General features: G+C 40.0%; 2 protein-coding genes across 4 annotated transcripts in view; both read left to right on the forward strand.

The window, feature by feature from the left end:
• LOC135478050 (peroxisomal bifunctional enzyme-like) overlaps nucleotides 1-1,303 on the forward strand; it is a 32,389-nt gene extending 31,086 nt beyond the window's left edge. The window contains exon 18 of the mRNA XM_064758313.1: nucleotides 1,084-1,303. Coding sequence (XP_064614383.1) covers nucleotides 1,084-1,205 — 122 coding nt within the window. The 3' untranslated portion in view covers nucleotides 1,206-1,303. The remainder of the gene's footprint in view (nucleotides 1-1,083) is intronic.
• A 4,962-nt stretch (nucleotides 1,304-6,265) lies between these two features.
• Nucleotides 6,266-17,926, forward strand: LOC135478052 (putative L-amino-acid oxidase YobN). Of its 3 annotated transcripts, none has more exons than XM_064758316.1 (6): nucleotides 6,266-6,272; nucleotides 9,275-9,664; nucleotides 11,430-11,514; nucleotides 12,606-12,773; nucleotides 13,912-14,013; nucleotides 15,398-17,926. In XM_064758316.1, exons 2-6 carry the CDS (start codon nucleotides 9,287-9,289, stop codon nucleotides 16,510-16,512), a joined length of 1,848 nt encoding a protein of 615 aa, XP_064614386.1. In that variant the 5' UTR covers nucleotides 6,266-6,272; nucleotides 9,275-9,286; the 3' UTR covers nucleotides 16,513-17,926. The 3 variants fall into 3 exon arrangements, with proteins under 3 accessions (XP_064614386.1, XP_064614385.1, XP_064614384.1); XM_064758315.1 differs by lacking the exon at nucleotides 6,266-6,272 and adding an exon at nucleotides 6,522-6,826; XM_064758314.1 differs by lacking the exon at nucleotides 6,266-6,272 and adding an exon at nucleotides 8,606-8,898.
• Nucleotides 17,927-19,957: the final 2,031 nt, after the last annotated feature.

Genomic DNA, 19,957 nt, shown 5'->3' on the forward strand with positions numbered 1-19,957 from the left:
GTGGTTGTGGATTTCACCAGGGCTCTGTCTGGTTTCCTCCCACCATAATGCTATCTGCCGTCACATAAGTGAAATATTCTGCTAAAAATTTCAAGCAAATAAAAATTATAAATAAATCTTCTGGAACATTCTTGTATTCTAGTAAATGAAGTATTTCATCTCATTTGTTAATTTTTTTTCAAGAAGCACTTCAGGTTGGACCTAGGAAGGACAACTGCCTTAGACAATTAACCAAAGTATTTATTTATTTATTTGATTGATGTTTTACATGGTACTCAAGAATATTTCACTTATACAACGGCGGCCAGCATTATTATGGGTGGAAACTAGGCAGAGCCCGGGGAAACCCATGACCATCCGCAGGTTGCTGGTAGACCTTCCCACATACGGCCGGAGAGGAAGCCAGCATGAGGTGGACTTGAACTCACAGCGACCGCATTGGTGAGAGACATCTGTGTCATTATGCTGCGCTAGCGTGCTAACCAACTGAGCCACAGAGGCCCCTTAACCAAAGTAATAAAGTTTTGTAGAACTAGGCATTGAATTAAGGTGTTCGTTGGAAGTACCTGCAAAGGCTGTTTATCAGCAAACTTCAACAATCTAAGAATTGAAAGTAAATTGTGGAAAATATTTTTCGATTCATAACGTTAACAATGTGACATTTAAATGCAATATTTACATTTACTTGCTTAATTGGGCGAACATTCAGTGAGGCTAACAAAAATGTGGTAGGTCAGTAGTAAAGTGTATTCTTTATTCAGGCTTATGAAAAAGAGATTTTAAAGAAATTAATATTAAGAGATAACTTAAAAGGATAGAAATTGCATCAAAAGCCCAATGAAAACTTTAAAATAGTGCACTTTCTTGTAGGAACATATTTTTTTAGCATATATATTAATGATTGAGGCAGTATGGCTTTACAGAGTCTGCTGTTGATGAGTTTGTAGACTAAATTTTACCTTAAAGATGGTTCACCACAAAATAATTGTTTGTGAAGAGATTGGAGAACTAAGTGATCATTTTTATTTTCAGAAAATGTTAGGATGTGGTTCGTGTTCTTGTATGTTTCTGTTCTTTTTTCAGCCACTGTAGAACACTGGCAGCCAAGTGAGCTGCTCAAACGATTGGCTGATGGGAATGTACCTATGAAACAGTGGTCCAATGAACTGCCTCCATCCAATCAGCAAGCTCTGAGCAAACTGTAAACCAAGCATGGTGTGGAGCTACAGAACAGATCACAGTATCAGATGAAGTTTTCCTCACTGATTTGTTCTTATACAGTTTTGAAGAGTGGGGTGGGACTGTGTTGGGGGGCATGCATGTTTGGGGGTGAGGGGAGGGGAAGCTGAATGGATTAGTAACATTACATTTTCCCTGAATTTCAATGTTGACACATATGCAGATTTTCCACAGAACCTTTCCAAGTATGTTCCACAGCTGCAGCGTACAACAACATTTGACTACTGTATAAACATTTGTTTTCTTTGGTTGTAATGGTTTTTCAGTCTTCTCTAGACATTCTAGGTACAGTGACTGTCCAGACTTATCCCTTACCATCCAGCCCACTATACTAGATTATAAACGCTTTACTGTCTTCCCTAGCTTAACCCTAATTAAGCTTCTAATCCATTCTCCATCATAAGCAGGATGTTAACTGGCTGGTGGCATGTTCTTGGTAATTGGCCCCTAGAGAACTATTAACTTTCATTATTCTGTAATTATTGTCTTCTCATATACTCAGACCGGATTAGTGTTCTTATATACATATAACCCAGGCTATATCATAAGGATAATACTGACTTTTTGATATCAGATGATAAGACAACCGAGTGACATCCCTTGGCAGAGTTTGCCAATTTTAACATGGGGTGGTATATAGATTATGTATTGAACAGCTTCAGATTGATTTTCTAAATGATGTTTGTGAGTGGGTTCTTGGGTCATACACTGCAGAGAGAATGGTATTCTATTGGTAGTTCTATCTAAACATGAAAACTGATATGCTATTATTCTGCATTGAACAGAATACTGTGCTTTTCATTGGGCAACAGCTGTCATGAGTATGAGTCATCTGGATACGCCCCTCGCACTCATTGCTGAAATCCTGTGCGTGGTCCGTGAAGCTTGTCTCCCAGAAGGAGTTCAGATCTTTCAGAACTTAATTATATGTTTAATGACGGACTGATACACAGGCTAGGTCTGTTTTTTCAAATGAATATGGTTGACTGCTTTCATATGTCATTAAATTGAACAATATATATTTATCCCCGGACCTGTGATTTGTTAGGTACATTTATAAGGTGGAAACATTTATATTGGGGATTTACACCTATAAGGTGGACACACTCGTAATTGGGATTTACATGCGTTTAGACATTTTTATATTTGTCAAATTGTTCATGTATAATAGGGGAACTCGAAGTCTAAATCTTTTATTGTTGAAGGTAGAAAAAGTCCAACTGTATCGTGACCAGTCAAAAATGTTTGGCAACTATTTTTGATCTCATTCACTAGAACATGGGTGTCTGAAAAAAGTGTCATAAAAAGTAATTTAGAATGATAGAGATGAATTAGAATCTGAATGTTGATGAACTTCCAAAGTTCCTAAAGGAAAGAGGTGTCATTTGTGCCTCTGGAAAAGGTTGAGACAGGTGATCAGTAAATTCATGTCGACAAAGGTTGCCTTTTAAAACCTTTTTCACCATTCACACCATTATACAGTAGGACTGTTTTTACCTTTGATGACAAAAGAATTCCAACACAAAACTCCCATATTGTTTTGTATGTACTGAAATTATCCACTGCAAATGTATACAGTGTACATGTCTATGTTAAGAGAAGGCCATATGTGACCTACGTAAATAGACCTACAAGATACACAGTTAAGATATGAGAATGAAAGTGAAAATATCTGGTTTGTAGGAAAATGAAGTAAGAATAAATGCACTGTGCTTGTGTAGAAGAACTAACCCCTTTAACCAATATATGTTATGAGAACACGTGCATGGTACGTTTTAGGAGCAAGAATGAAAGGGAATATATCCTTATCAAATAAAACAGAACTAGGCAAAGGTAAGCTCACACCATAAATAAGCCACTTACATCTAAACTGAGTTTTGAATGACAAGTAAATCATCTACTCGATGGTTTCCTCTTACCAGTACACGGCACTCGTCCACTCTTGATGAGGACCAGTGGTTTCATCTACCTGGCTTCATCCACTCCTAATGAGGCTCAGTGGTTTCATCTACCTGGCTTCATCCACTCCTAATGAGGCTCAGTGGTTTCAACTACCTATTTACCTGTGCTTCATCCACTCTTGTTGAGGTTCTGTGGTCTCTTCATGTCTACCTGGTTTCATCCACTTCTGCTGAGGTTTGGTGGTGTCTACCTGCTGATTCAGTAAGAAACTCACTCATAGTACATACACTTAAACTGATTCAGTGTGAAACCTACTCAGTGTGGATACACTTCCATTGATTCAGTGTGAAACTCACTCAGGGTAGATAGACGTCAACTGATTCAGTGTGAAACCCACTCAGTGTGGATACACTTCCATTGATTCAGTGTGAAAGTCACTCAGGGTAGATAGACGTCAACTGATTCAGTGTGAAACCCACTCAGTGTGGATACACTTCCATTGATTCAGTGTGAAAGTCACTCAGGGTAGATAGACGTCAACTGATTCAGTGTGAAACCCACTCAGTGTGGATACACTTCCATTGATTCAGTGTGAAAGTCACTCAGGGTAGATAGACGTCAACTGATTCAGTGTGAAACCCACTCAGGGTGGATACATTTCAACTGATTCAGTGTGAAAACCATTCACAGTTGTAACACTTCAATTGGTTCGGTGTTTAACACACTAACGATAGACACAGTTCAACTGATTCAGTGTGAAACTCACTCAGAGTTGATACACTTCACCTGATTCAGCATGTGACCCACTCAGGATAGATACTTTTCTTTGTGTTATTCAGTTTTAAGTAAACCTCATGTTTGAAACATCTTTTCTGATAATCATGATACCGGGTGATCAATCTCAGCCTGCTAGACGTATACTGTTTGGTCAAAAAGAAATATGATAGGAATTATTCTATATTTTGTGTGAAATTAACGGAAGTAGTCAGTTATTGATGAGAAATGCAACATGCCTGATGCACACATTTCTCATTATACACAACTCCCATTAAAGTGAAGTTTCTAGAAGTGAAAGTAAACTATATCTCAGAGAGGCAAGTTTTATCCTAGTGGGAAGTTACGTGCGAGGCGAGAGTCGCTCGGGCTATCACTGGCTTAGATCTTTTAAAGCGGTTTGGCAGGCACTTGAGAATTGAGGTTGTGGGTTCAAATCCGGCTCTGGGTGGTTCAGTTGAGGCTTTTACTCGGTGATACACCGGCATCCTCCACACATAAACCTAACCGCGGACAGAAAAATAATTTTTTTTTGTATCGCCTCTACAGCGCTAAACAACAATGAAATAGAAAAATGCACGCGCATGTATAGTTCTACTGGAAGTTTGTGTCGTACGGTACATGTAGGCCTTTCTCGCTCCGACGACTGTAAATTTCGTGAATAAATACTGACACATAAGCAGATAATGGGGAAATTCAAAATACCGGACTGACGAACATTAGGCCTACATACATGTTCAAGGATCGTACATATACTTAAAATGTATAAATACCACAATATGTTTGCTGACGACGGTAGGTCGGGCTCAATTGATTTTGTCACGTCTGTTAGGGGCTTCAGTGGCTCAGTTGTTTAGAGCGCTAGCGGAGCGTTGTGACCCAGGAACCTCTCACCCATGCGGTCGCTGTGAGATTAAATCCAGCTCATACTGGCTTCCTATACGGTCTTGAGTGGGAAGATCTGCCAGCAGCATGCGGATAATCGTGCGTTTCCGCCGGGCTCTGTCCCGTTTCCTCCCAGCATAATGTTGGCCGCCCGTTGTATAAGTGAAATATTCTTGAGAACGTCGTAAAACACCAATCAAGTAAATAAATCATGTCCCTGAAGAATGTGACAGGCAGGTAACGCGTTGTAATGATTTGCAAGCAAATCAAGTCTTTCATATGTTTGATAGCGGTATTTTTTTACACCTAGCCCAAGTACAGTGCGCTGATTCATCGGTCACATTTGTTGTCTAACGTAGTATTATTTTGGTTATTATCAGACGAATGTAGCTCTCAGAATATTGCTCATTCTTGTTACATTGTTTTCACTCTTTTATTCAACATTTGTCTTTACTTTGGTTGCCTGCCAGATGTCACCTGATATCTTTATCTGCTTGAGCTTCGAGTGAAGTACCAGAATGTACGCGATCTCAAATGAGGGTTAGATTTCAAGTCCGGGTTGGATGGTTGACTATGTATACATGCTACGTGCGTAGGCCTGTACGGCACGTCGGCCCAGCGCAGTCGAGAAGTGTTAAAAACGGCAGCCCACCACATACCGTTTGTTAACAACAATTCGTCATCGTGTATGTAACACAGTTCGGGTTTTCTTACTACCGTGGATTTTGAGAAATACTAACGTGTAGGTCCATAATGGAAATTTGGTTCACTCTGAATAGAAATCCGTGTCACCTGACAAATGTTATCATGCATGGTAACATGAAATCGCCTTGTCACCGTAGGCACGTGTCAGTATTAATAACCTGGATGTGGGAGGACTTTGCGAAATGTATCATATTTCTCACATCGCATGCGCATGTCTGCCACCACTAACAATGTTGTGTATAATACGAGGAAATAGAGCTTTCATAGACAATTTGTACTAGTGGAGAACCCTGTGTAATGAATGGTTGAGCAGGGCTAGCAAAAAACAAAGTAACACATATCGTCTTTCACTATATCGTCTTTTAGGATTCTGAGTATGGCATGTCCTGGTGTCAGGATTCCAAGAATTTCATCTCTCATACTTTCACTTTACATCACCAAACGTAGATCTGGACAACACGTGACCGTCTTCCTCTCAAAGTATGCTTTCTTATAGAGCAAATCTTTTATAAGTTTTATAAGTAATGAAATAATGCAGCATAGGGTATATGTTGATTGCCGGGAATAACGTGAACGCACACATTTTAAAACGTTAATTACACCGTGTAACGTTTGTTTGTAAGTTGTAGCATAAAGTCAGAGTACAACATTATCATCATCTATAATGCGGAACACCTAAAATTTCTAATACTTTAGAAAGTGTTATCTTACAACATTAAAAATGACAGCTGTGCCTCCTCCACCATGTTAGATATAACTGCATTAAGGTTTGTATGTAATATTCCAGTTTGTACAGTGTACATGCTATTATATTAGCTGTCTTGGATTTGAATGTATGGGTGTATTTATTTATTTGATTGGTGTTTTACGCTGTTGTCAAGAATATTTCACTCATAAGACGGTAGCCAGCATTATGGTGGGTGGAAACCGGGCAGAGCCCGGGGGAAACCCACGACCATCCGCAGGTTGCTGGAAGACCTTCCTACGTACGAACGGAGAGGAAGCCAGCATGATCTGGACTTGAACTCACAGCGACCGCATTGGTGAGTAGGTGTATTGAAAAGCCTCCATTAGTTGCTAGCTATACATCGGATGATGTGGGTATAGCCTATGTTTCATTTAACAAAACAGAAAGGTTAATTCCTAGAACCCAGTCACTGAAATCTACCAATCAGAAACCCGCGTTCACTGCCCAGATTATCGTGTATATCTCCACTGATAAATACCGGTTCTCAACGCTTTCGATCACATCCTTACGGCAGTGGGGACAGCAGCATTTCATTATATCTGACATCTTGATTCTGAGAGGCGCTTCTTCAAGGTAAGTCTTGATGACTGTGATCACTGAGATTTGTTACAGGCTAGAACAAAGAATTTGGCTGATACACTGGTAACATTTTCCCGTAAACGCTTACTGGAAAATGTACAGTTAGGCTACATCCGATTCAGTAAAGTTTCATTTTTGCTAAAAGTAGACTTTTACTGTTGTGATGTAAAGGCTAACAATTATCTTAGTAAACTTTTACCGGTCATGATATAATCTTTTCAGAAACATTTACTAAAAAAATGCAGCCTAGCTTTGTTGTCTTCAGTCATGCATGCAGTAATAGTCCTATAGACCTATGTTTGCTTTAGGAAAGTAGTGATCTAATATACATAATTTAAAAAAAAACACACAAACATCTTGCAAGGACAAATGTAAACGCGTCCTACTATTTGGGTGAAGAGTGAGATATAGTAGTACCTGAACATGTACTCGGTTTACTGATTGCCAGTTTTTCCACATTTATATAAGTTCAACTAAGGTAGATCTATATTTACTTCAAGAGGCACATTACATGCACCATAAGGATTCCATCGTCGTCATATGACGAAAAATTGTTAAGTACAACGTTAAACCCCAAGCACTCACTCACTCAAACAGTAATCTATTACATTGCGCTTTACCGTAAATGGTAGTTATTTACGCAATATGTTTATAAAACATATACAGTAATCGCTGAACGTGTACTAGAAATTCTAACGGTGAATGCAATAGTAATTAATTAATCAATTAGGTCTATCTAAATAGTGTCAACATCACACTCATAAATGTTTAACTTTAATAATGGAGGTCATGTTTATGTTAATAATACAAACTTGTATACGGAAGGGCAATAAGGCAATGGAATGGCAATAAGGACGGGCTTATTAGGCAATATACTGCATGTCACCGGATATTGATGTCACCAGATATACAAAGACAAGAGATTTCAGTACTGATATGATACCGGTAGCCTGCTAAAAATCCTCTTAATTAATAAATGTCAAATAAGAAAACATATGATGGCAAAACATTGTAAGAAATGCTAATGCAAAACAAATATATAAACAAGGAAATTATTGTTATAAATGGATACAAATGTCGTGAAGCTGATAAAGGCCTGAAAATAGGAGTAAGAGTTCGAGGAAAACATAAATATGCGCGAAATGCTACACCTTGAATTGAAACATGGCTTATAACTGCCCGTTATAAATTCGATAAATTCGATTTTTTAAATATAAAGGTTCAAATTTCGTCATTGAACTCTTTGCTTTATTTTGTACGCTATAAAGAAGACAGCACAAGTATGGCATGGAACTATCCAGTTACTGCTCTGCCGCTGATGGCAAATGAAAAGTATACCATTAACGACAAGGCAGGGCATATTTTGTATTACGTAAGCAGTAAGTCTAGCTTTCATATCCCAGCGAGAGACCATAGTATTTCCACAAGTATCAAAGCCTTTTTATTCCATGTTTTCAGGGAAGCCCTGGTTATTCTGACCCTAACACACCACAGTAACTTCTTTGTATACATCCTGCCTCAATCTGATGAGATATACTGACGTAAATGTCCGCCTTAACTGAAAAGAAAAGTGATATCGATTAATTGAGGCTGTGTAAAATCTTAGGTTACTTTTACTTTCGTTTCTGATCAGTACTAGCTTTTGACTGATGCAGTCACACGTAGGCCTACAGGTCTTATCGCATATTCATAACTTCCTCTTTAGAATACGGCTCATGTGATAGCTTACTCACAGTCTAAAGTTATACGGACTGGAGGAAGAAGAACCGAAACTTTTCAAAGCGCAAAAATTCCCTGAAAAACCAATTACATGAGAATGTTAAACAAACACTCTTAGCACGTGGATCTGACTCCCGCTTCACATAGAATATAACAGGAAATTTTGAATTCTCAATACCAGAATTGAGTTATACCTCTGATGCAATGCATTGCTACCACAAGGGCTTATCAGAGGTATTCTGTGAACTGAATATATAAATACCCACCGCCTCAGGCTAATGGGGCTATCTGAGAGTAAGGTGCAATGCACAGACAGACACTGGGACACATACGTTTTAATAGAAAAGGTAAGACAATAGATTAAGAATGATCTTGTGTAGCTTTCCTATTCAACTGTATTTGTGTACTTTACATATTTATGTACTTACATATTTATTTATTGATGTATTTGTTTACCTGTGTAATTTTTATATTATTTGCGTGTAATTATTATCATCATTGTGTTGTGCTGTTGAGATGCTATCTCAACCGTGCACACCTTATCACATAAGCACAAAAGAGAGACGAAAATAAGAGAATAGCCTCAGATTGGAAGTAGGTGTGGCCTGGTATTTACCGTCAAAACCTTATCTAGCCTCACGTGTGTGGTTTAACTCATCTGGTGCCGATTTCACAAAACACAACAAGACAATTAAGGTTAATGTCAATTCCTTCTGATTTCAGGAAACCACCACAATGGAGAAATTGGCTTATCTAGGCCGACCTTATCTGTATCACATCGACAAAGATGACAAAGACTTGACCATACCGAAAACGCCCCCACCAGAACAACAACAGGGTCAGGATTCCCAGCAAACGTTTGATGTGGAGAACTTTTTTCTCCTGGAAAATTGGAACCCTGACAACGAGCCATTGCAGCAAGACAATAACTACAAGCCGTTCTTTCTCGGAATAACCAACGGAGGTTTGGATTTTATGTACGCGAAATTGGCAGGCCTTGACCCAAAGAAGCACTTCCACAGCAAAACCAAACACCAAAAACACGTGATTATTGTTGGGGCTGGTGCGTCCGGCCTGGCGGCTGCGTTCGAACTGAGTCAAAGTGGACACAAGGTAAAGAATTTAGAGAAAATATTTCTTTGCTTCTGTGTTGATATTCTTATAATGAGGTCTTGTGTCTGTTGGGTGGTGGGTTTGGTGGTGGTCGGGGGATGGGCTTTTGACCCTTGTTATCTCAATTTTCTTATTGAACGCCCGCTTGCTGAAGTGAAACTGGAATCAGGATTGTCTAGATTTATTTATTTGATTGGTTTTACGCCGTATATTTCACTTATACGACGGCGTCCAGCATTATGATGGGAGGAAACCGGGCTGAGCCAGGGGAAACCCACCACCATCCGCAGGTTGCTGACAGACCTTCCCACGTTCGGCCGGAGAGGAAGCCAGTATGAACTGGACTTGAACTCACAGCTATCTCATTGGTGACAGGCTACTGGTTCATTGCTCTGCGCTGGCACGCTAACCACCTCGGTCACAGAGGCTCGGATTGTCTAGAATAGCAGACCCCAGGCTTACCGAAACATTCTGTGATGTTTATGTATCTGATAAATCTTTGACAGATAGCATATATTATCCAAGCAGTTACAGCCTTGTTTATTTGTAGTTTGCGACTAATGAATTCTGTTGATGAAATTGTGTTTTTGCCCAAGCCCACCAGGGATTATCTATCTGTAACACTGTGGTAGAGAGTGACATCAATATATTTATTTGTTTATTTATGCCTAGTGTATAGCGCGAGACGTTAGCATCCTTGCAAAGAATATCTAGAACGGATTAAACTACTATCGGTGTAGACTACTCAACATCCATCCTTTGAATTCGTAATACATTACCTTGATTTACGCTAGCAGGGGAGATTGATGTGGATAGCATGGTGCGCAATGATATTTTCCAGTACAACTATATCCGACCGCTTCCGAGTGAATGACCTTTCCCCCAAGACACGTTGAATTCACTGTAAAACTAGATAAAGCTAGGCCGCGAAGGACAGGTACATGTGTTTCCAAATACTACAAGGAAAAACATTTATCATGGCATTGTTCGTTACAATCAAACCCATAAGAGTAACCAGAAATCAAAGATACATTTTTGAAGGTTTACTTTGAGAGGAGGAATACAGCACAGAGCCTATATGTTTTTCATGAATGCACATGTATAAGCTACAATAGGAATTTTGAAAAAGTCTAAATGAAGAGCATATATTTATGCAGTCGTTTCTCCATACATATGTCCGCTAAACTTATGGTTCACACGCTGAATATAACAAATATATCCCCAAACACTTCGATATCGACTGCAAGTTGTGTAAAATTGAATCAGTTTAAGGTCAAACGGAGGTCTAGAGATCAAATCATAGTTTGTGCATAGTTTTCAGAAATACAAGAAATTTTTTTCCTGTCATCCTCATCAAAATTGTTGTACATAAATTGAAATCTGCTGGAGATATTTATTAATAACGTGTATATTACATGTACTATAACAATTACTATTGAAAATTTAATGAACTATAGGAAGTGTTTAACTGAAGTGACCTGGATAACTAGTATAAATTACATCACCCCACTATTAAAGTTGATCGCTATCATATAATTACAAAAACAAATGTAATTAAGAATTATTTTTAACTGTAGTTATGACAACGGGCACTCTGGTTTTCCTCCATTCGTGAACCTGAACGATGTTGCAAAAATCAACCACGTAAATAAACAAATAGATTAACAAATAAATAAATAGCCAACATATGTACAAGTATCATCGCCTGATGAGTGGACAAGATTGCTTGCACAGTCTCATAATTTCTTTATTTTTGGTTGATCAGGTGACCATCTTGGAAATGCAGCAACGCGTTGGAGGGAGAATGAAGACAATTCGGGAGCCGTTCACTCGTGGACTCCATGCCGAAGGTAAACGCCATTTATGGTGTACGGGACGCTCCTCTCTAAATTAGGTTTTATTTATTTATTTATTTGATTGGTGTTTTACGCCATACTCAAGAATATTTTACTTATACGACGGCGGCCAGCATTATGGTGGCAGGAAACCGGGCAGAGCCAGGGTGAAACCCACAATCATCCGCAGGTTGCTTGCAGACCTTCCCACGTACAAATTAGGTTTTAAGATACACGCCTAGCATATCAGGATAAAAAGTATTGTGCGGTGTAGTTAACATAAAGCATGGTTTTGGAAATGTGGCGTATGACTTAAGTGGGTAGTTTACGTACGAGGCAGAAGGTACCATGCTGTGTAAGTCTACATATTGTGTATGATATATATGTAATGGCACGTAGGGACCGGTTACATAATTAAAAGAAAGGCAAGAAACTATTTTATCTTGTTCATTTGGGGCGAACCACAAATGGAAACAGATCTAATCGGTAATAACCTTTTTTTTGACGTGCTAGATAATGTTAGAAATCATTTTTAATCAGAAATTTTTACAAGGCCATGGGAACTGCCAGCTTGTCGTGTCTCTAGTGCGTACGTTTATTCAGTCTCTTCCAGGCGCTCCAATATCTCCCGACCAAAAACTGTTGGGGTATAAACAAATAATGTCTTGAATTTTAATCAATCAAATAACTAGCTAAATAAAGAAAGAAGAAAATAAATAAATACATAGAGTGCGGACTATCCGTTATGTCCTGAAAACCTCTCTGGCGTCATGTGAGCGTTGCTATGGTGTCTCTGTGACAATACATTCGCCTTGCGACCTCTTCTTGCGACAATCCCGCAACAAGCATACCGACCGCCTGATTACGTTCGTTTAACGTCGGTCTCGGCATGACGTTGTAGTGCCTTTAAGACTTTAAGGCGTGATTGTTTGCAATGGCTTAAGTGTGACTATCCAATGGCTCACAAAACTGGTAAATCCGAGCATGCCGAATTGTTGAATACTCACTTGTACTTGAATAATCTTATTCGTATTTAAAATTCTGCAAACTTTCATAATGCAGTTACTTTTTTGACACAATATACATATAGGTAATTGCTCTTGTAGGTGGCGCCATGCGACTTCCGGGGACGGGAAAGAAAGATTGGAAGGGACCTTCCCATTTTATGACTGACCATTACATTCGCCAATTTCACGTGGAGACCAGGCCGTTCGAAAACATCAATGAGAAATGCTTCCATCATGTTTATGGTCACGCCAATATAACCATCAAAGGTAAGGTTTCTGGCCAATACAACCATTAGAGGTAAGATTTAACGCTAATACAAGCATTAGAGGTAAGATTTAACGTTAGTACAACCATTAGAGGAAAGGTTTAACTCCAATACAACCATTAGAGGTAAGATTTAACGTTAGTACAACCATTAGAGGAAAGGTTTAACTCCAATACAACCATTAGAGGTAAGATTTAACGTTAGTACAACCATTAGAGGAAAGGTTTAACTCCAATACAACCATTAGAGGTAAGATTTAACGTTAGTACAACAATTAGAGGTAAGGGTAAACGCCAATACAAGCATTAGAGGTAAGGTTTAACGTTAGTACAACAATTAGAGGTAAGGGTAAACGCCAATACAAGTATTAGAGGTAAGATTTAACGTTAGTACAACCATCAGATATAAGGTTTAACGTCAATACAAGCATTGGAGGTAAGGTGTGACTCTAATATACCATCAAAGGTTAGGTTTGACGCCAATATAGCCATCAAAAGGGAAGTTTTGACTCCAATTTTTTGAGTTTCACTCCAGTACAACTATCAAAGGTAAGGTTTAATACCAATACGACTGTTAGAGGTAAGGTTTGACGCCAATACAACTGTTAGAGGTAAGGTTTTATGCCAATGTAGCTATCAGAGGTAAGGTTTGACGCTAACTTGGCGATCGAAGGTAGGGTTTCACTCCAACATAGCCATCAAAAGTAAGGTTTAATGCCAATACAGTCATTAGAAGTAATATTTGACGTCAATGCAACCGTTATAGGTAAGGTTTGACGCCAACATAGCCATCAAAGGTAATGTTTGACGCCAACATAGCCATCAACAGTATGGTTGACTCCAACATATCCATCAAAACTAGGGTTTGAAGGCAATATAGCCATCAAGGTAGCGTTCGAAGGCTATATAGAAGGCTTGATTCTAGTATGTAAGATTTGACTCCAATATAGCCATCAAAGATTTGAAGGCAATGAGGCCATCCATGTTAGGATTTGAAGACAATACAGCCGTCAAAGGTAAAGTTTGAAGGCAATATAGCATCAAAGGTAAGGTTTCACAGAAATATAGCCATGAAAAAAAAAAAACGTTTGCAGTTCCGCAAATGCATCGTGTGTATGTTTTATACTTGGAAATTTTCAGACTGGAAGGAAAAGAACAAAAAGTGGTCCGACAAGTTCTGGCCCGGGTGGGATTGTAATCTTCCAAAGGACGTGAAGAAAGAACTCAACATCACTGGAATAGGTAGGTTTAGACAATATTGTGTTATCCATTTACTCAGTACAGTAGTTTGTAATATAGTTGCTCAGTACAAGACGCTGTAAGCCAGTTAATCAGTACATTAGTCTGTAAGCCAGTTACTTAGTACAGCAGTAACTTCAAAATAAAGCGGTTGCTCGGTACCGTCTGTAGGTCAGTCTCTAAATGTAGCAGTTTGAAGGCAGTTACTCAGTACGCCAGTCCGTAAGCTAGTTTTTCAGTAGGGCTGCCTATAAGCCAGATACTCAGTACATCAGTCTGTAAACCAGATACTCAACACATCAGTCTGTAAGCCAGTTACTCAGTACACCAGTCTGTAATCCAGTTACTCTCTACAACAATGTGTAGGTCAGTTACTAAATAGAACAGTCTGTAGGTCAGGTACAGCAGTCTGTGATCAAGTTTCTTAGTACAGCAGTCTGTAAACGAGCTACCCAGTACGACAACTTGTAAGCCAGTTACTCGGTGCAACGGTCTGTAACCCTGCGGTGTGTAGGCCAGATACTCAGTACAAAAGTCTTTAGGACAGGACCAGTACTAAAGCCAGTTACTCAGTACAGCAATGTGTAATCCAGTTACTCCGTACAGCAATCTGTAATCCAGTTACTCCATACAACAGTCTGTAGGCCAGTTACCCAATACAACAATCTGTAGATCAGTTACTTACAACAACAGTTTTTCAGTCAGTTACTCAGCACAGCAGTCTGTAAGCCAGTTACTTTATGTAAAGCAGTATGTAGGCCTGTTACTCAGTACAACAGTCTTTAGGACAATTACTCAATACGCCAGTGTGTCAGCCAGTTACTCAGTACGACAGTCTGTGAGCTAGATACTCAGTACGGCAGTGTATAAACCAGTTACTCAGTACCGCAATCTGTGAGCTCGTTACTGGGTACGGCAGTGTGTAAGCCAGTTACTCAGTACGGTATTCTGTGAGCCAGTTACTCAGTACCGCAATCTGTGAGCTCGTTACTGGGTACGGCAGTGTGTAAACCAGTAACTCAGTACGGCAGTCTGTGAGCCAGTTACTGAGTAAAGCAGTGTGTAGGCCAGTTACTCAGTACAACAGTCTTTAGGACAATTACTCAGTACGGCAGTGTGTAAGCCAGTTACTCCGTACGACAGTCTGTAAACCAGTTACTCGGCGCGATAGTCTGTAAGCCAGTTACTCAATACTGCAGGCTATAAGTTAGTTACTCAGTACAGCTATATGTAAGTCAGTTACTCAGTACAGCTATCTGTAAGTCAGTTACTCAGTACAGCTATATGTAAGTCAGTTACTCAATACAATTACCTTTAGGTCAGTTACTCAGTACAGCAGCTTTGAATTCAAGCTGAATTTTATTTTCATTGGTATTTTGTTCTCCAGACAGTTATTACGAGAGAACTTTCGAGCCTGTGAAGGAGGAGCTGCGACAAGATCATTCAACGGAAGGCTGGAACCGATGGGTCACAAAGTGGAGCAAGCTTTCTCTTGACGAGTTCTTGAGAAGCGATATCCATCAGAAGCCTGGAGCACCAAAACTCCGACCGTGGCCTGAGCGAGCAATCCAAGCCTTCACTGTATCAAACTACGCTCCCTTCCTGTCAATCAGTCTGGTGGAGTTCCTTCGGGACGAACTGGGTGGCTGGTGGGAGGATCCTATGCACACGCCCAGTCAGGGAATGGAGGAGTTAGGCTGGGCGTTTATCAAACAAAATCCTGGTGGGTGGGACCCACACGTTCACTTGAAAGAAAACATTCGATTCGGCGTCGAAGTGGAGAAAATCGAAATGGTGAACCCTGAGCGTCGACGTGGAGTGCGCGTGTCGGGAAAAAACGTGGCGACTGGCGAGCCGCTGACCGTGCTCGGGGATGCAGTGATCCTCACTGTGCCTATTCCGGTCCTCCGTCAGATGGACGTGCCGTTGTCGTCGGACCAGGAGCGAGCCTTGAACTTTGTGTCTTATGGATCCTCAACGAAGATCCTGCTGCAGTATGAGAAGAGGTTCTGGCAGGAGGAGTTCGGTATACAAGGGGGTATGACCCGCACTAACCTCCCCATTGGCCAAGTCCACTACCCTGACTGGGAAAAGTCAGGAATCTCGCCGAAATCACGCGGTATTCTCGTCTGCTACACATGGGAACAGGATGCTGTGGTGATGGCATCCATGTCAGAGAATGACGCCATTAGAAGTGCCGTGAGGCAAATCGAAAAACTCCATCCCGGTTCGGAGAAATATTTCGAAGTTGGGGCAAGGCAAGCGTGGACCAGGGACCCAGCAGCCCAAGGGGCATATGCCTTTCTCCGTCCTGGAGAGTTCAGTAACGCTCTGTCGGCTCTGGTAAAACCAACCCCACCGATCTTTCTGGCGGGAGAGGCTTTGTCCTGGACGAACGGCTGGATCCAAGGAGCCATAGAATCGGGTCTTAGAGCAGCATTCCAGTTCTACGCTCATAACGAGGAAGAGTCGTATCGTGAACAGACGGAGGCAGAACGATGAAGAAAGAAATAATGGGAAAATGCATGTTATATAAACACGTTAGACCCGGGGTATACTAAACCACCATTTACATTCGCTTATAAGTAAACATTTCCAAAGTGATGTGCACCAATGGCTGAGGGATAAATGGATATGTCATGTACATTTTAGTATGGTTAAGGGAATAAACAGCCAAAGTCGAAAATTTTGACAGTCAGACATAATAAAAAAACATGGAGCCTAGTGCGCAAAACCAGATCGGCGACGATAGCCTGATAGTTGAAGAAATTATAAAATGAACTCACCCAGTGGTTGTGTGTTGGTGGTTGATTTGCCAACAGGCTGCAGATTTCTGCTTATAATGGGAAGAAAAGGTGTTTTACTTGATTCACTAATTCTAACTCACTTCTTCCACTCTTACAGATGGTACATGTACAGACAGAATTCAACGAAACTCGCTGATCATAAATTACTCACCTCACTAACCCTGTGTATATGTATATATATACAAAGGATACATGAACCCTGGCAAGTCGTTGAGACTCACTGATCATAACTTACTCACTCCACTCACAAAGGATACATGAACCCTGGCAAGTCGTTGAGACTCACTGATCATAACTTACTCACTTCACTCACAGAGGTTTCATGAACAGTGGCAACCTTAAGGGACCCCTATGTCTTATAACCGGAAAAACCCACGACCATTGTCACGTTGTTGGCAGACCTTCTCACGTGCGACAGACAAGGAAGCCAGATTGAAAATAAATAAATTGACGGCCACAACCATTGTTTTCTAGCGTGCATGGTAAACCTATAAATCAATTTTTACCGTGAAATTCTCAAAGTGGCAGTATGTGCGTTCTATTTATTTGGGAATTGGCCTGGACATTATTTGACCTGGAACCTCCATTTTGGGTGGACGGCTGCCACATGAATGTTTGACAGCAAGCACAGATTGACACGCTTGCACCTGATTGGCTAAAATACTAATGATACTTTTTCCGATACACGTCTATACTTGGTTTAGTGAATGTCTCTGTATAACCGTGACATCTTATAGTACATGTACACCTATTGCAACGTTAACGAGTCCTGTCGACTATTTAATCATCCGTTATTTACATTTTAGTAGGGCTAAGGGGAAAATAGCTTCCAAGCCGAATTGTTCCACACAGCATAGTGAGTAAAATCAGAGCAGTCGTCTTTTTAACTCCACGTTGTAATCTTCAGTATCATATTTACACATTGTTTTATTTATTTAGTTCTTTTAACCACGTGCTGACAACCTCGGCCACAAAAAGCGAAAAAAATCAGGTTGATACTCTAGATACATATACGCTATCTGGAATATGATGTTTGTGACGAATGGAGGTAAATTTCCCTTGTGCAAAATAAAGTCTACGAAAAGGAAACTTTACCCTGTTTTTTCTTAAACTGTTACACTTGTTGTCATTAGAGAATACAATTTGATCGTCACGCCTCAGCTGTATTCAAGTTATGTAAGAATTGCGAACCCTAACCCCATTTGTACCCAGACATGAATTGTTCCATACACCGACCATTTTGGAGGTCTGTAAAGGAAACGGACACCTATGGGGACCTTCTTGAAGTGGTGAAAATTGTTACCGATTTAACGAAGGACTTCCAGTTTTGGAGTGTCCTGCCGTGGTGTGCTTTAGCATCTCCGTACATAAGGTTTTCTTCCATTTGGATATGTTAACCCGCCTTGAGCATCGTTATTGTGAAGCGTAATACTTAATGTATAACTTTTGTGTTTTGTAATATAGTTTTAGTGTGGTCTGTTCGCACTCTTTAGCTGCATGATGCTAAATGGTCACATTTCCAGTGATTCGTCCAGGCCATGATTAAAAGAGATGTTTGTTTCGGGTATCGTGACCGAGGTGCTAAATTCGGGCTGACTGAATATGTTTTTTTTCGGGAAATGTGAGAATTTCTTTCTTCGGGGGACAAACATTGGCAAACACTAACCACCGCACTGCTCCGATTTAGCAAAATTAAGTTCAGTATTACAGGTTCGCTCTCGCCTGAGTCAGAAGGAAATCCACTTCCTCCACTACCTTACAGCACATTCATTTTTAGACAATGAATGTAGGTTCTAAAATCTAACAATGGCGTCCTTTAAAACCTAATGTTTTGCAGCCGAGGGACACAAGTCCGTGGGGGCCTCCGTGGCTCAGTTTGTTAGCGGGCTAGTGCAGCGTAATAACATTAACACACTTATCAAACTTAGGAGTTAAACACACACACTGACATTCAAATGAGGTTACATTAGGCAACTTAATTTCAGAGTAGGAGACATTATCCCGGACTAATGTAAGCAGGCCACCCCTCGGCCTTCCCAATCCTTCCTAATTGCTGTGAATGCGGAGAGCTTGAACTTATAAATAAGCGTCATGTCCGACATTCGTATACCATTCGTAGTCCGTAAAGGGCGTTCCACGTCGATAATCGCAAGATCCATTTCCAAAACAACGTTTAACACTAGCTCCCAAAGACAAACCTATGTAAAAAACTATACAAACAGGATATAAAGCCGGTAATACACAAGAGAGAAGCGGTCATAAGTTTTCAATGATGCTGGGCTGACAGTGGATATTCCAGGCATGAATTCCATATCAAAGTTTAAATTCGTAGTCCATGAATGAGTTCCAGTTCAAATAACAATTAAACAAGGTATCTCAGTAGCGCTTTGATTGCAACTATGTACAAAAACATCATGCAGATATAATGAGCATGGCTGCCTTAACGGCCCCTAGCCCCAGGTTAAGCGGTATTAGATACAGTTCAAAAATGACGGGCGTTACAGACCCTAAGCGAACAGATTGTGATTCAAAAGTAACGGACGATTATGTCTTTTCCGTTAATATGTAAGGATCTCATACTACAAGAGGCGTCATCTATGATGTTACACATGTCCTGCCGGTCTGTATATAAGCTGTCTACAAGATAGACGGTGTACACTGGGCAGCCAGCGCCATTTATGTTGTTAAATACCATGTACGTGATAGATATGTACATAGGGATAACAGCGCCGTCTATGTGGTTGATCACAATGCAGATCGCCAGAGATTCTGAACGCTCTGCCCATATCTGCCAACGAGAGTGTTATACTCATTGTAAAATTTGAGTGTTATACTCATTGTAAAATTTGAGTGTTATACTCATTGAGTGTTATACTCATTGTAAAATTTGAGTGTTATACTCATTGAGTGTTATACTCATTGTAAAATTTGAGTGTTATACTCATTGAGTGTTATACTCATTGTAAAATTTGAGTGTTATACTCATTGTAAAATTTGAGTGTTATACTCATTGTAAAATTTGAGTGTTATATTCATTGAGTGTTATACTCATTGTAAAATTTGAGTGTTATACTCATTGAGTGTTATACTCATTGTAAAATTTGAGTGTTATACTCATTGAGTGTTATACTCATTGTAAA

This window comes from Liolophura sinensis, chromosome 11, assembly GCF_032854445.1.
Source record: "Liolophura sinensis isolate JHLJ2023 chromosome 11, CUHK_Ljap_v2, whole genome shotgun sequence".
NCBI classification, from domain to species: domain Eukaryota; kingdom Metazoa; phylum Mollusca; class Polyplacophora; order Chitonida; family Chitonidae; genus Liolophura; species Liolophura sinensis.